The following is a 14,980-nucleotide window of genomic DNA, read 5'->3' on the forward strand; positions in this document are numbered from 1 at the left end:
CTCACATTGCCAGCAGTGTTTTGTGAGAAAACAAAATGGTATTTTCGGGAGAACATGCTGGAAAATAGCTTTTAAAAAGGGCAGGAGAGGGAGGAGGGGTGGAAGTGACAGGGGGAAATGGTATGATGCAAATGTCTTTGTTTTTGGTTTCTATTCTCAGCCCCAGTGCAGGATGTGTGAGGAAGAAAGTAATATCTACCATACGAAGCTGATAGTCTTCCTCTATTTTAGAGGAAAGTAAGATAGATGCTGGTTGAAATGTACACTTGTGATGAATTCTACTGCTTATTTTTAAGACTTTGTCACATTCCTGAAGATTCAGCTTCGTAGTAAATGCTTTCATCCCTAAGCTTTGACAGTGATGTGAAAAGCATGGGACAACTTGCTGTGTGTTGCAGTGTGGCTCGAAACTGGTGTGCCATGCAGATACCCAGGGCTCTGCAGCATGGTGGCTGAGGGTCAGCAGGTGCCACCGCCTGTTTAGAAGCTGGCCAGGCAGCTGCTGGCCTTGTCCTCAGTTTCAGCATGGAACTGAGCTGTGCTTCACTGAAGACTCCAGCATGCAGGTGTGAGAACAGCATATTCAGTGTTAGTATGTTGTTCTCATTACCTACGCTTGCTCCCCAGCTGCCAGCCCTTTCAAGCCTTTGATATGCAAAGGCAGATACTAGGTAATAGCGAGACTTTTGGTCTTAGTACTTACAAATACTTTGAGTGAGATGAATATTCTAGCTTGCAGGTAGACTCATTTGGAGACGGTACTCATTTGGTAGCTCTCACTTTTTAGTTCTTAACTGTGTGACTTGTTCTTGAAAGCTCTTTCCTTTTGCTCAGAAGCTGGGACTGGATTAATGAGCCTCTCCATGTGGCTTCCTGGGTGTGAGACCCAGTACTCTCAGAGTCCTTTTGGAACCTGTTTTTTTGAAACAGGGATATTCCTGGGTAGCCTGAAGAAGGTGCTCAACAGGCCTGAGGTTAAGAACATTGGCATTCACAGCAAGTTTGTAGCTTGTCCTCTGTTGTATGCTGTTCCAGGCAATGAGAATAAACTGCTGCTGGTGTGGAATTCCTCTTGTAGGCTGTGAAAGAAGGCAGTGGACCTCTGTAGAGTTAAATAACCACCATCTTGCTTGGGAGGTCTACTAAACTTCAGTGAGCCAGGCAGTAGCTAGAGCCATCTCTAAAGGAGGAGCAATGCGTGGAGCAAGCTGGATGGGATTCATGAACAGAAGCACCGGTTTATTGCAGTGTAGTTAAATGAGAAGCACAGAAACAACATGAATGCTTTACAAGTGGTGGCTCTGGGTTATTGTTAGCACTTGCAAGGAGGCACTTAGTACAAATTTAGTTCTGGTTGGACAATCGTACTGACCACTCAGTGTCTGCCAGCTGCAGGGCTATCATGTAAGTGCCACGCACACATCTGTGTACAGCACGGGATGAGTAGGCGATGGGTGAGCGAGGACACAGTATGGCTGCACTGGTCATTGCCTCCCTTGGTGTGGCATTGAGCAAATGGGCTCACACATGAATGCACGCTGATTTCTAAGAAAGCAACAGTTTGGTTGGCATATAGCAGTAGTATTGACTTACAGCTGGCTCTCTGCGTGTCCGGTCTGCTGTGCGGGCAGGGTGCAGAACAGCAGCTAAGTAGCAGCTGCTATCTGTTGAACCTTCCATTGGCTGTCGCAGCCCCAAACCAGGCCAGCTCTGCCTTGCCGTGTCTCCCATGGCTCACTAGCTGCACTTGCTGCACTCTGGCACGTGGGGGCTTTGCCACATTGCTGCATACAGTGAGGCATAAGGAGGACGATGATCTGTCTCTGCATGCTGTCATCGGGCTTTCCCCACTCCTGAGCCAGACGGGGGAAGTGAAGTCAGCAGACAACAAAAGGCTGGAGCAATGTGAGCATGGGATGTTTCATCGAGTCTTCCTTTCTTCCCTCTGATGGAGATGTCATGTTTTGTTCTGCCTCTGATTCATCGCTTGTTGCCCAGGCTCAGTCCTTTCTGGAAATCTCCGACCTGGAAAATCAGAGGAAACCCTTATTTAGATCTCACCTCTGTTCACCCTGACAAAGGGGTTCTCCGGGTCAGTGTCACACAGATGCAGCAGGTGGCAGGCAGCAATAAGAGCTACTAGGGAAAAACACGACAAGTCTTCCCAGCAGCGAGGGCTCCTCAGGAAAAGCACATGGCAAGGTTTTTCCCCAGCCCTGCTGCTTCTTCCTTACATCCCATTTAAACCTCCCCTGGGAGGTGGTGGGGTGGCTGAACATGTCCTGGACTGGGGGTAGGTGCAAGCTGCGTCTGCCTGCATATTGCTTTTTCCTCCTGCTAGGTCCCTTCCTGCACCTTGCAAGCCACCAACCCTGTGTGCTGCACCTGTGACCCTTAGTGTCCTCTGCCCTTTCCACCTCACCTCAGCCACTTGAGCTAGTGGCCATTTGAGGACCTTTGTTACCACTTGCAGCAGTGACTGACTGAGTCTCACTGCAGCTTGTTTGGAAGCTTAATGCATTACCATCATCACTGCTAACTTGGAGCACAGTTGTACCTCTCCCATCCCAGCCCTCTGGCACCCTCAGGAGCTGCATCTCACATCCTGCTCCTCCCTGTCCCAGGGGCAAGGAGCAGCTGGGTGGTGGCAAACATGCTGAGAGGCTTTGACCACAGGACCTCCGGCGGAGTGGTCTGGTGTGGGAGCTGGCTGAGAGGCAGAAGCGTGGGATCCTCTTGCTGATGTTATGGGGAGTTGGCCAAGTGTCTCCCCCAGCCCAGGGATAGCACATCTCACCCAGGGCAGCTGATTCAGCAGCTGTGCTATCAGCATGCAGCATTTCCTAGGGATTTCAGAACAGAGGGAGAGATGGAGCTAACCCCCCCTCCCCCCCCACACACACACGGGACAAGTGCTGGGGTTGCAAATATTTACGAACTCCAAGAGGCCTAGGCTGCATCTAAGAGATGGGCAAATTATCTCAATTTTCTCAACCAAAACCTGGACTTGCATCCCCTTGCTGGATGTTCAGATGAGCCTTCACACAGCCTCACTGTGGGATGCACTACCACAGCCCTTCTTTGCAGCAGAGAAGGGCGATCTCAGCTGCACCTGGGGATGCTACCACCAGGTTGGGCCCCCCTTGAGCAATTGCTGCTGCAGGATCCTTGTGTTTTGTGCCTTTTTTTCTCTCAGAAGATAAGAGCCTGGAGCCAGGGAGTAGCTCCACAGCCTTCTTCCCAGGTTGGGTTGGGGAAGGGGCTGGTGCAGAACGAGCTTTCCCCTCAGCCCTGCTCCAGCCTGTCCTGCCCCAGCTTGCAGCACCCGCACCCCATCGGACAAGTTCTTTCCGCTTTGGTAGTTGCTGCTCACAGCGGATTTGGCTGCAGTCCCTGCATTCCTTCCAGGCTAGCACTGCCCTGGGCCCAGGCCAAGCCCTGCTGCTATCATTCAGAGCAGCCGGCAACAGTGCTGTGCACCTCTACCAGCTCAGCCAGCCCCACTGGAGTTTGTATGCAGAAATGTTGGCTTTAAGTCCTGCTCTGAGGGCAGCCCTGCTGTGTACTGTCCTGGAGGGATCTGTTTCCTGGCTATACCCTCACTGCAGTGCCCATGAGTTCTCTGGAGACAGGACCCCAACCCCTGGGGCAGATGCAGATAGGCTGTCCCCCTACCTGTGAGCAGCCCTGGTCCTCCATGCTTGAGCTGAACTGGTTGTGGGGTCTGAGTGCCTGGCCCTGGGTAAGAGCTCTCAGAAAGGGCAGGTGGGGGTTAGGGAGAGGGCTGCAGGTGCCTCTCAAGCAGGAGGCCACTCCTTGGCCACACTCCAGCCTACATACCCTGCTGCCCAGCCCTCAGTATCAGGATGACTTGGGATGGAAGGGACCTTCAAGCCCATCCAACCCCAACAACTCCCATGGGCTGGTTGTCCCACCCACCCTGGCCTCAGCAGCTCCAGAATGGAGCACCAACAGCCTCACCACCCTCTGAGTAATGAATTTCTTCCTAATATTTAATTTGAATCTCCCCTCTTCTAGTTTAAGAAGAAAAAAAAAAAAACCTAAGACATTCCCTCTTGTCCAGTCACTTTCAAAAGTGTAATAAGTTGATACTCCTCCTGCTTACAAACTCCTCTCAAGTATTAGAAGGCTGTAGTGAGATCTCCCTGTAGCCTTTTCTTCTCCAAGCTGAACCCCCCCAGCTCCCGCCTCCTCTCTGCACAGGGGAAGACGCTCCAGCCCTTTGGTCATTTTCATGGCGCTCCTCTGGCTCCCTCTGGATGGCATCCCTTCCTTTTACTGTGTCCTCTGCACCACTCAGCTTGCTGCCATCAACAAACTGGCTAAGGGTACACTCAGTTCCCCAGTTCAGGTCTTTGAAGAGCACCAGACCCAAGACAGATCCAGGGTAGGATATTTTCTCTTTTTTAGATATTTAAAAAAACAATTCTTTTAGATACTAGTTATTTTTCAATGATACCGTGCAAAAGACACAGGCAGGAGAGAGAGGACTGTTGTAACATATGTTCTTTCTCAGTATCATCTGCAAGACATCATCCACCTGATTCAACTCAAAGTAGATATGCTGGAGTTCTAGGTTGGGGATGATGAGTGAAATAAGCTGGCTGACATTTATGCACAGGTTTTTAATTTTCTCTGTAATGCTAGTTGTATCTCCTTTTGGCCCCCTACCAGAATTCTTTGCCTCCCAGAGCATCTCTGAGTCTCTATATCCTGGAGCCCATTATTATATATATAATGCTATACTGGGATGGAAAGTACCACAATAAGAGCAGAGCAGGAAAGTCTTTAGCTACAGCAAATAAGAACAAGCCCAAATACAGCAGACACAGAACTGGAGGAAAAGAGCTGCTTACCTCTGGAAAGCATCAGGTAGGAAGGAATCCCAAGTAAGAGAAGCTCTTACCTCCACTGCCAACCCTTAAATGAGGCCTGGGAAGGGGTGCATCCTGACTCCACCCCTTCCATCACCCAGGTACACTGCATGCACCTGAGCTCCCTGGGTTGGCCCTGTCTTCCCACAGGTGCTCAATCAGTGCTGCAGGCCATGACTCAGCATTTCCACTACACCATCAGTTTAGCTTTCTCCTCTGTGGACTTTCCCAGCTTTACTTTCAGCTCCTGCAGCTTAACTTGGCAGTAACCTGTGTGGTTTTTGTTCCAGCACCTCCTATTCCTGCTGGCTTTTCAAGAACTCTGTTTTCAGGCAACAGCTTTAATGCCCAGTTTCTTCCACCTTGCACCCAAAAAATCCCACTCTGCAGAAATATTCTTCATCCCCACTGCTCTTCTCCTGCTCCTTTATATCTACCTGCTCCCGTGTGTTGAGGACCTGCGGTTCTCTGCGTCAAGAGAGCATTCCTCCTGGCATGATGCACTGTTAGCAGGGCTGCTGTCTGAATAGGACAAGAAGAAATGGTTTCAAACTAAAAGAGGGGAAGTTTAGACTAGATGTAAGGAAGAAGCTGTTTACACTAAGGGTGGTGAGGCACTGGCACAGGTTGCCCAGAGAGGCGGTGGGTGCCCCATCCCTGGAGACAGCCAAGGTCAGGCTGGATGGGGCTCTGAGCATCTGATGGAGCTGTGGGTGTTCCTGTTCAGTGCAGGGAGTTGGACCAGATAGCATTTAAGAGTCCTTTCCAACTCAAATGGTTCTATGATTCTGTGATCTCTGCTTCTCTCCACCCTGCTCCCCCTTCTTTCGCACAGCTGGGTTTGGCCCCACTCCAAGCCCCTGGGAGGAATGGGTGCTTCTCACAGCAGGGAGGGCAGTTTGCAGGCATCAAAAATACCTGGGATTGTCCCAGACCTGCATTGTAGACAGCAGGGAGTATGGAGGTGTCCACTCCCTCCACCAAATGCATCTCAGAGCAGGAGGTTCCTATGGGTTCTGCTTGTCAGGAGCACATCCCTACATCCCTCTGCAGCCCAGGGGGACCCCAGGGCTGGGGGGGGCATGGTGGTGGGGCTGCCAGTGCTGTGTGGGTGAGCGCGGTGCACTCAGCTGGTAGGGAGATGAGTAATGCTCTCCTCTGGCCAAGCCCACAAGCTGCTAAGTTTAGCAGTGATTTGTGTTTTTCCAAGCTGTCTCGAGTCCCTTGGTGATTCAGAGCCGACCAGCTTCGCTACCCCAGCAGCCCCAGCTGTGTGAATGTGTTGGGATGAGGCCAGCACGGATGCAGCCGGGACTGTCCCATTTCTGGGCCATGAGGCAAAACATGGTGACACCACATCATTGGGACTTGGGGGTGCCAGGGTGTGAGCACCCCTTCCCTTCCTGTCTCTGCTCCTCTCCCTTGCCTGTAGCCAGGGAATGCACAGTGATGCCAGCCCCTGCCCATACTGTCCCTGCAGGAATGCCCTAGGGCTGCTCCCTGTGCACCATGCCCTGCAGCAGCCTTCCTGCCAAAATTGTTTGAGGGCTGCGGTCTCATTCTGCCCCAGCCCCATGTGCTGCATCTGCCCCTGCTGGGGCCACGCTGCTTGGAAGATGCTGAGTGTGACATTCCTCTGTCGGCCCCGGTCTGGAGTGGTGCTTTTCCAGCCACACTGGATTTTGATTTCTGTGTGCTTCACTGAAAGCTGTGTGCCTGGAGGGTGACTCAGAATGGGCAGCAGCCCAGCAGTGGGCAGCCAGATCTGGCAGACAAGGGGTGATAAGCCTGGGCCAGCCCCACTCAGTACCAGGGTGCAGGGCAGTTCCCAGCTGCTGCCTGACCTCCCAGTGCATCACTCATGGAAGCAGGGAGTCTATTTTGGGAATGGCATCACTGGGAAAAAACTGCTGCATCAACAGCATGTGAAGTAAAGCAGTTGCGGACAGTGTTTTCAAAATGCCTATTTTCCATCCCAGCTTTTCTCCTGGGCATGGGCAGCCAAGCAGCAGGGGATGCTGCGAGGGCAGAGTCAGGCTGAGTGCTTCCCCTGGCATGGAGGGGACCCACACCCTCCATCACATCCCACAGCAGCCAGGCCCCACGCTCATCCCCCTGGGAACACCCTCTAGATGTGATGTGGCAGTAGCTGCCGGAAAGGTCTCGCTCCCACACTCTTCTCACGGTCCAAGTCCAGCTGCAAACTGCCCTTTCCATCTCTGCAGCCTGCAGGGTCCCCTTCCCCTGCGTGCCACCAGCCCTACCAGCATGGCACGCTGCACAGAGTGGCAAAGAACAAGTGATGCTGCACCCAGCACCCGTGCTGTGCTGAGGAGTGTGTTCGGAGGCAACACTGTGCTGTTCCCATCTCAGGCAGCTCATTAGGGTGTTGGGACCTGAGCTGCTGCGGAAACGTGGGTGGGCTGAGATGGGATTAAAGGCAGTTGGGAAGTCCCGCTGTCCCGTGGTTAGCACAGGGCTGCTGCTGGCTCAGAACAAGGCTCACACGTGTTGGTTTTCCCATGGTCACATCTCCTAAACCTCTGCTTGTGGCTGCTCCTGGACAAGGCTGCTGGGGAGAGGTGGGCACGGGGCAACCAGGCGGGTGGTGGGGCCAAAAGAAGGACAGGGCTGGTGCCCCAATGAGTCACGGTCCCTGGCTGTGTGCAGGGGGCTGCAGGGCTGAGCTGCACGCAGCCTGCTGGCTGACGTGCACAGCGTGTTCTCAGGGCCGACTGTTTGTCTTCAAGTGAGAGGGTTCACAAGCAAGAAACCAGCCACTCCATTTCCCAGTCAATCACTCTGTTTGCTAAGGAAGTGCGAGCTGGAAGCCGCTCTACTGCAGTGATTTCCGTAACCCCGCCGCTGCCCCTGTGCTGATTCATTGATTTGGACGGGTTATATACTGGGAGGGGAAGCGTGAACCGCACTCGGCGCTCCTGCCAGCACGGAGCTGTGCTCGCTCAGCGCTCAGGGCTGCAGGACATGGGTAAGTCTCCCTTCTGCTGTAATCTCCCCAACGTGGCCCTCAGGCCCCCGGGAGCCCCCAGAACATCACCGAGGGGTGGGAGCATGGTTAGCTGGTGTGCGCACTGAGCACCTTTTGGTGAGTTGGAGGTATTTGTCCCACAAGGGTTCTTCAACAAACTGAGTTAGGTGGGCAAAGTTTCTTAAATGATAACCCATAAAGAATGTGAAAGGAGGGGCAGAAATTTAGGGGGGCTGAGGTTAGAATTGCTTGGATGCTGAGGGGTTGGGTGTTCAACCCCTTGGTCTGCAAGCTTTCGTCCCTTAAAAGAGAAAGGGAGGTAAATTGCTTTCAGCTGTCTTTCCTGAACTGCCCTCCAGTTGGATGCTCCATGAGCTCACTTACAGGGAGTGACATGAGCTGTGCTTTTGATGTGCAAAGCGTTTGGTGGAGTTTATAAGCTGCTTGCTATAAACAAAACTGTTCTGGGATGCAGATTGTTTCCATATGTGAGCCATAAGCCGTGCTGGTTGCAGAGGACTCCTCCCTCCCCTCCAGCAACAGGCACTTCCCTGCTCTCCTGTGTGCTCTCAGCCGTGCCCTGCTAAGCCCTGCTTTGTGCCTGGGAAGCGCAGGTTTCCTCCTGCCATGTGCCACTGGGAGCTGCCAGCTAGGCACAGACTGCTGCTGGACCCATGGGTGGGCTCCCAGAGCAGGATGGAGGGGAGAATGTCCTTGGTGTGCGCAGATAGACGATGGCATAGCAAAGCCCTTTTCCTCCAGTAGCTCCTGTGGCAGCCCTGGGCTCTTCTGGTGCTGGTGACTGCTGGTTTGGGGCTCTCCACCTTTTGGGGATGCTGGCAGGCTAGCAGCACCAGGACCAGCTCACCAAGCTCACTGCAAAACAGGAAACCATGTTCCCAGCTGCTGGAGGAGCGGGACACGCCAGGGATGCCACTAATAGCTGTGGTGTGACAGTGAGACACCGCAGCCGGCTCTGCCCTGCCTGGCCCAGAACTCCTGGAGAGGAGTGTGTCCGGCCCTGGGAAGGCAGCACCCATCCCAAGGTGGGCGGTAGCCTCCTACTTTCTTTTCACTGCAGGCCCCATGGAGCAGGGAATTTGGTGGCTGCTGCTGCTGCTGCTGCTGCTGGGCTTCCACCCGGTCCGCGGGCAGTGCCCGGAGCAGTGCCAGTGCGTCCGCACCGCCCAGGTGGAGTGCTCGGGCGCCGGCATCACCGCTGTCCCCAGCCCCATCCCCGCCAATACAGTGACCCTGCAGATCGTCAACACTCGCATCACTGTGCTGGGCGAGGCATCCTTCGGCAACGCCTCCCTGCTCATCGGGCTGCGCATCGAGAAGAACGACCTGCAGCACGTCAGCCCCGACGCCTTCCAGCACCTGCCCGACCTGCGCTACCTCAGCCTGGCCAGCAACAAGCTGCAGGAGCTCCCGGTGCAGGTCTTTCAGCCCCTGGGCAAGCTGGAGTCGCTGCTCCTCTCCAGCAACCAGCTGCTCCGTGTGGAGCCTGACCACTTCGCCCACCTGAGCAACCTGAAGGAGCTGCAGCTGCACGGGAACAACCTGCGGGAGCTGACGGAGGGGTTGTTTGACCAGCTCGCCAGCCTCACCAAGCTCAACCTGGCCCGCAACAACCTCGACCGCCTGCCGCCCCGCGCCTTTGAGCGGCTGCCCCAGCTGCAGGTGCTGCGGCTCTACGAGAACCGGCTGCGGCACATCCCGGCAGGTGCCTTTGATGCGCTACCCGAGCTGCAGGAGCTGGGCCTGCACCAGAACCAGCTGGAGATGCTGTCCCCGGAGCTCTTTGTGCACAACGGGAACCTGCAGAAGCTCTACCTCTCCAACAACCTCCTCACTGCCCTGCCTGCCGGTATCTTCCTGCCGCTGCGTGCCCTCTCCAAGATCACCCTGCACGTCAACCGCCTGCGCGACATCTCCCCGGCTGCCTTCGGCCCCATGCCCAACCTGCGGGAGCTGTGGCTCTATGAGAACGAGCTGGCTGCTCTCCCCGCCGCTGTCTTCAGCAACCTCACCCAGCTGCAGCTCCTGGTGCTCAGCAAGAACCAGCTCCGATCCCTGGCTCCGGGGGCTTTCCGTGGGCTGGGTGAGCTGCTGGAGCTCTCGCTGCACTCCAACGCCCTGCATCGGCTGGACGCTGGGGCGCTGGGGGGAATGCCCAAGCTGCAGAACATCTCCCTGCAGAACAACCGCCTGCAGACGCTGCCTCGTGGCCTCTTCGCTGCCACTCCGAGGCTGCAGCACATCCAGCTGCAAGCCAATACCTTGGAGAGCCTGCCCGCAGGCATCTTCTCCCCGCTGTCTGCCGTGCGGGAGGTGAAGCTGCACAACAACTCGTGGCGTTGCGATCAGGCCATCCTGCCCCTGCGTGCCTGGCTGGAGGCGAACCCCAGCAAGGTGGGTGAGACCCCCCCGGTGTGCGCCCAGCCGGCCCCGCTGCGGGGAACACCCATTGCCAAGCTGTGGCAGGACCAGCCACCCACTGCCCGGCCCAGCAGCCCGCTGCCTGCCCGCCCCTCCCAGGAAGCATTGCCGTCGGGGTTCCCCACCACGCTGCCGGTCACCCCTGTGTCTCGGGAGGAGGAAGAGGAGGAGGAAGGCAGAGGGTGGTGGGGGCTGACGCGCACGCAGAGCGCGGTGGTTGGGGCTGTCATCGTGCTGGTGTGCGTGGCTCTGCTCTGTGCCCTCGTGGCACTGGTGGTGTACAGCTGTAGAAAGAAGAGCCATGTGGTGCTGATGAGGATGAAAGCACCCAATGAAGCCTGATCCCCCATGAGCCCCGGGGGCAGTGGTGACCCAGAGCTGGATGGACATCATCACACCATGTGCCCAAGTCCCCTGTGCTGCTCTGCTTCACCGTGCCCCTGTTCTGCAAGCAGGGTGTCAACTACGGGTGCCCCCTTGGCTGCCCTGTCCCCAGCCCCTCCTGCTTCTGTGCTCAATCCCTTCCTGGGACCAGCAGCCAGAGTACAGGGTGCCAAGTAGCAGAGCAGGGAGCAGCAGCCTGGCCACAGAGCACTGGGACTCCCCCACCCTCACCTCACATGATCCCCTTGAGCTGCCCCAAACCCCATGCCTTCAGCCACAGCCTGTGCTGAAGTGTGAGGGGCCAGGATCTAAGCACACACCCTCCTCCCAAGCAGGGCTGTGTGTGCCTTTGCAGCTTAGCCCTGCAGGGCTGGGCTGCCTCTGCTTGGCTCTGAGCCTGGTGTGCTCCGTGGTGGCACACCCCAGTGACTCGGCCGCGTCCACGCTGCCCTCCCTGCCTGCAGGCAGCGTGGCGAGAGCGGAGCATCTTCCTCTGCCTCCAGCAGAGTCCTTGTCCTCACACGCTTGTGTTTCCCATGGCAACAGCACTGTGGGACTACATGTGCCCTGGGCATCCACCAACTGCAGCCCTGCCCAGCACAGCTGCACCCTCTCTTCTCACTGTTCCCAGCCCTGAGAGTGCCCGCTCTGTACCTGCTCCTGCTGCCTGCTCCCAGCCTGAATGCTGCTGGTGGCACAGGGGAGGAGGGCAAATCCCTGAGGTCCAGCTGTGGGCAGGTGGGACTGCACTGCCCCAGCAGCTACTGTGCTTCTTCCAGCGAGCAAGGCACAGGCACAGCTCCATGTGTGGCACTGGGCTGTATGGGGTACGGTACTATGGGACAAGAGTCTCAATGGGTGGTGCTGCTCGTGGTGCTCCAGGAGCCAGTGCCGGCACAAGCAACAGTGCAGTTGTGTGTATGTGATGGGATGGATGCTCTTCTGGGCTGAGACCTGATGACAGCTGCAAACAGGACTGTGCCTCGGGACCGTTCGGTACTGCTCTGTGACCATTAAAGCACGGTTGTCCAAATAAAAGAGCTGTTTGTCTGCTTCTCTGTGGTGAGAAGCACCCTTGGTACAAGCCAGCAGGGAGAGGAGCTTTCATTTATTGCCTCTCTGAAGTGATTCCTTCACAGTGAGAATAAGCCCATGCAGGCTACTGGGACAGGGGAGCGTGTTGTGGCTGCACAGCCCAGCTGGGCTGGGGTGAGGGAGGGCTTAGCCATTCCACTGCAGCATGACAGCTCTTGGAGGGCTCATTGAGACCTTGGCAAGCTTCCTGACACAATGCTGGGAGTCTTGCAGCTCTCTGCACAGAGCAGGTCTTCCAAGGGTGCCTTCACCAGTGGCCCTGACCTCTGAACCGTACCATAATGGCCCTGAGGTGTTCCCCTTCACCGGGGTGTTGCTATTCTTCACCGTGCTGTGCTGGTCCTCTCTCCTGGGCAAGGAACTCTTGCCAGTCTCATGCCTCAATGAGACCAATAGAGCCCAAGGACACTCCTATTGGGCTGCTGCATGCAAGCACACTGCGTTTGATGTGGGCCCAGTGCCATCACCCCAGGGCATGGCTGGAGCCATGGCCATGATTCCCCACTGGGATGCCTGCCTGTGGCTGCTGCCCTTGCGCCCCGTGTGGATTCACCTCTGCTCCAGGGGTTGGGCTGTTTTTTGGAGTGCTCCAAGGACACGGGTTGTTGTTGCTGATAAGCGGAAAGGGGCAGCTCCACCCCAGCAGGAACATGTTGTCAGCTGCCTCCACATCCGCCCCAGGACACATCTTCCCTTCTCGGAGAGTTTCACTCCTGGCAGCAGGCTGTGTGTTCCCTGCGGTGGTGGTCCCTGTGATGCCGCTCTCGGTAAGTGGCAGCTGTAGGCTGTGGGACTGAAGACAAGGGTGTAGGGCAAGTGGGAACCACGTTGGGTGTTGGGAGGGAAGGCTGGGCCCAACACTGCCCTGCAGCACTGCCATGAGGCCAGAACCCCCCCAGCTGTAGGCATTTCCACGTGGATATATCACCGTGGTGTGGCAGAGTCCCCATTGCAGCACTGTGCTGCTCACCATGAGCACAGCACCATGGGGTGTTCAAGCTCAGCCCTTGCACGTGTGCAGGCATGTGGCCTTAGCAGGAGCTCAGGATCCAAAACGTTATTGCAAAAGGAAGTGTTGGATGAGCAATTAGGAACACTACCACTCAGCTGAGGGCAGCAGGCCCAGCTGCCCTGCAGCAGGGGCTGAGGCCACACTCCTCCTGCAGTGCAGCATGCTGCTCCCTGCCGTGCTGGGACTGGGGGCCTTGCTGGTCTGGGGGCTGCCCTCGCCCTGCCCCCCGCCCTGCCAGTGCTATGGCCGTGCCAGCGTCTTCTGCTCAGAGGAGAGGATGAGGGAGATCCCAGCAGGCCTGCCTGGCAATGCCACACAGCTCATCTTTGTGGAGACGGCCCTGAGCCACATCCGGAGCGGTGTGCTGGGCCCCAGCACTGCTCTCACCAAACTGGTGTTCATCAACAACCACATCCAGGAGCTGGAGCCCGGCGCCTTCCGCATGCTGCCCGGCTTGGCTGAGCTGGAGCTGTCGGGCAACCCGCTGCCATTTGTCAGCCCAGAGTTGCTGAAGGGGCTGCCCAGTCTCACCGTGCTGTCCCTCAGCTCCAATGCCCTCCGCTCTCTGCACCCGGAGCTTTTCACCGCTGTGGGCAACCTGCAGGACCTACGCCTGCAGGGAAACAGGATTGAGGCACTGCCCCATGATATCTTCCACCCCCTGCAACATCTCCAGGCCTTGGACCTCTCGCAGAACGTGCTGGCTGAGCTGCCCAAGGGGCTGCTGGCCCCACTCACTGCTCTGCGCGTCCTGAAACTGAGCAACAACATGCTGGCACGGCTGCTACCCCGTGCCTTTGTAACACTAACCCAGCTGGCTGAGCTGCACCTGGATGGCAACCAGCTGGTGGAGCTGCCACCTGGTGCCTTTACTGGGCTGGTGGGTCTGCGGCGGCTGCAGCTGCAGCACAACGCCCTGGGCAGCCTGGCCCCTGCCACTTTCTCTGGCCTCACCAACCTCACCTCCCTCAGTCTGGAGGGGAACCGCCTGGCCCAGCTGCCTGCCGCCCTCCTCCAGGGCACCCCGTACCTCCTGCACCTCTCGCTGGCCCGCAACCACCTGCAGACACTGCCCAGAGGCCTCTTTGCCAACCTATCGGCATTGCAGAGCCTGGCGTTGGAGCACAACGCCCTGTCCCACCTTCCTGCTGAGGCTTTCCATGGGCTGGCAGAGCTGACGGCACTGCAGCTGGGCCGCAACAACCTCTCTGTGCTGCCCTCTGGGCTGCTGGATGAGCTGCCCCGCCTGACATCACTGGGACTGGAGCACAACCGCCTGTCCCACCTGCCCACGGGCTTCTTCGGTGCCAATGAGGAGCTGGTGCGCGTGGGGCTGGAGAGCAACCCCTGGGTGTGTGACTGCCGCCTCGCCTACCTGCTGAGCTGGCTGCAGGTGTTTGCCGAGCCCCTAATCCACCTGCAGGCCTCCTGCACCGGCCCCGCTGCCCTCATGGGACGGCCCCTCCTGGAGGTGACCCTCCGGCCGCAGATGTGTTCTCGCCACCAGGGCTGGGACGAGACGCCTGGGGAGGGCACACCAGGGCAGTGCATCTACAGCGACCCCGAGGGCACCCTACATATATCCTGCAACGCCACGGGCTGTCAGCAGCTCAGCCTTCGCCTCCCTCCTCCTCCTCCTGGGGAGACAGCACGGCTGGGGCCCGAGTACCAGGGTGACTGGGTGCTGCGCTCCTCCTGCGGCACGCTGCGGGTCAGCATCCTGGTCACGGTGCGGGATGGAGAGAAGGACGTGTCACCTGGTGACCCTGCTGCGCCCTAGGGCACGGCACTCTGCTTCGGGGTCAGCACCGGCCCGGTGCAGCGACTTCAGCCTGGGGAATGACGACGTGTTCTGCTCTGATGTCCCCACCGAGGTCACCAGTGTCAGGAGCGGGACTGCCGGTATTTATTCGCCCAGCCGTGCACTCCTCGTGTATTTCAACTATCATTAAAAAGTAGATATTAATTACCCGTGTGCAGCCATTTCCCGCAGCAGAGGGTGGGAAGACGCAAGTAAAGCGGTTGCGGTCGCGTGAGGACATGTCCCGCTGCCTGAACACACGCGGGCGCTGCTGCCGGATGCTGCTGCCGGCGGCGGCCGGGTGCCCGGTCCCAGCTGAGCCCTTCGCCCCGACGGCGCTGCGGCCGTACCGTGCCGTGCGG

The 14,980-nt window shown here is 57.3% G+C and overlaps 2 protein-coding genes and 1 long non-coding RNA gene across 3 annotated transcripts; 2 read left to right on the top strand and 1 right to left on the bottom strand.

Annotated features, from left to right (window-relative positions):
* Positions 1-14: 14 nt before the first annotated feature.
* LOC109369409 lies at positions 15-5,497 on the bottom strand. Its single transcript, XR_002118403.2, has 2 exons — positions 4,878-5,497; positions 15-2,025 (listed from the first exon to the last, which is right to left on the bottom strand). It is a non-coding gene; the product is annotated as an uncharacterized LOC109369409 (long non-coding RNA).
* Positions 5,498-5,635: 138 nt separating this feature from the next.
* Positions 5,636-11,738, top strand: LOC100547070 (leucine-rich repeat-containing protein 15). The gene is made up of 2 exons (XM_010716364.3): positions 5,636-7,884; positions 8,966-11,738. The coding sequence occupies exons 1-2, from the start codon at positions 7,881-7,883 to the stop codon at positions 10,666-10,668; spliced, it is 1,707 nt and encodes a 568-aa protein (XP_010714666.1). The 5' UTR covers positions 5,636-7,880; the 3' UTR covers positions 10,669-11,738.
* A 113-nt stretch (positions 11,739-11,851) lies between these two features.
* LOC104912532 (carboxypeptidase N subunit 2-like) lies at positions 11,852-14,783 on the top strand. Its single transcript, XM_010716365.3, has 2 exons — positions 11,852-12,572; positions 12,972-14,783. The coding sequence occupies exons 1-2, from the start codon at positions 12,315-12,317 to the stop codon at positions 14,595-14,597; spliced, it is 1,884 nt and encodes a 627-aa protein (XP_010714667.2). The 5' UTR covers positions 11,852-12,314; the 3' UTR covers positions 14,598-14,783.
* The last annotated feature ends 197 nt before the right edge of the window (positions 14,784-14,980 follow it).

Source organism: Meleagris gallopavo, chromosome 11 (genome assembly GCF_000146605.3).
Source record: "Meleagris gallopavo isolate NT-WF06-2002-E0010 breed Aviagen turkey brand Nicholas breeding stock chromosome 11, Turkey_5.1, whole genome shotgun sequence".
Taxonomy (NCBI): Eukaryota; Metazoa; Chordata; class Aves; order Galliformes; family Phasianidae; genus Meleagris; species Meleagris gallopavo.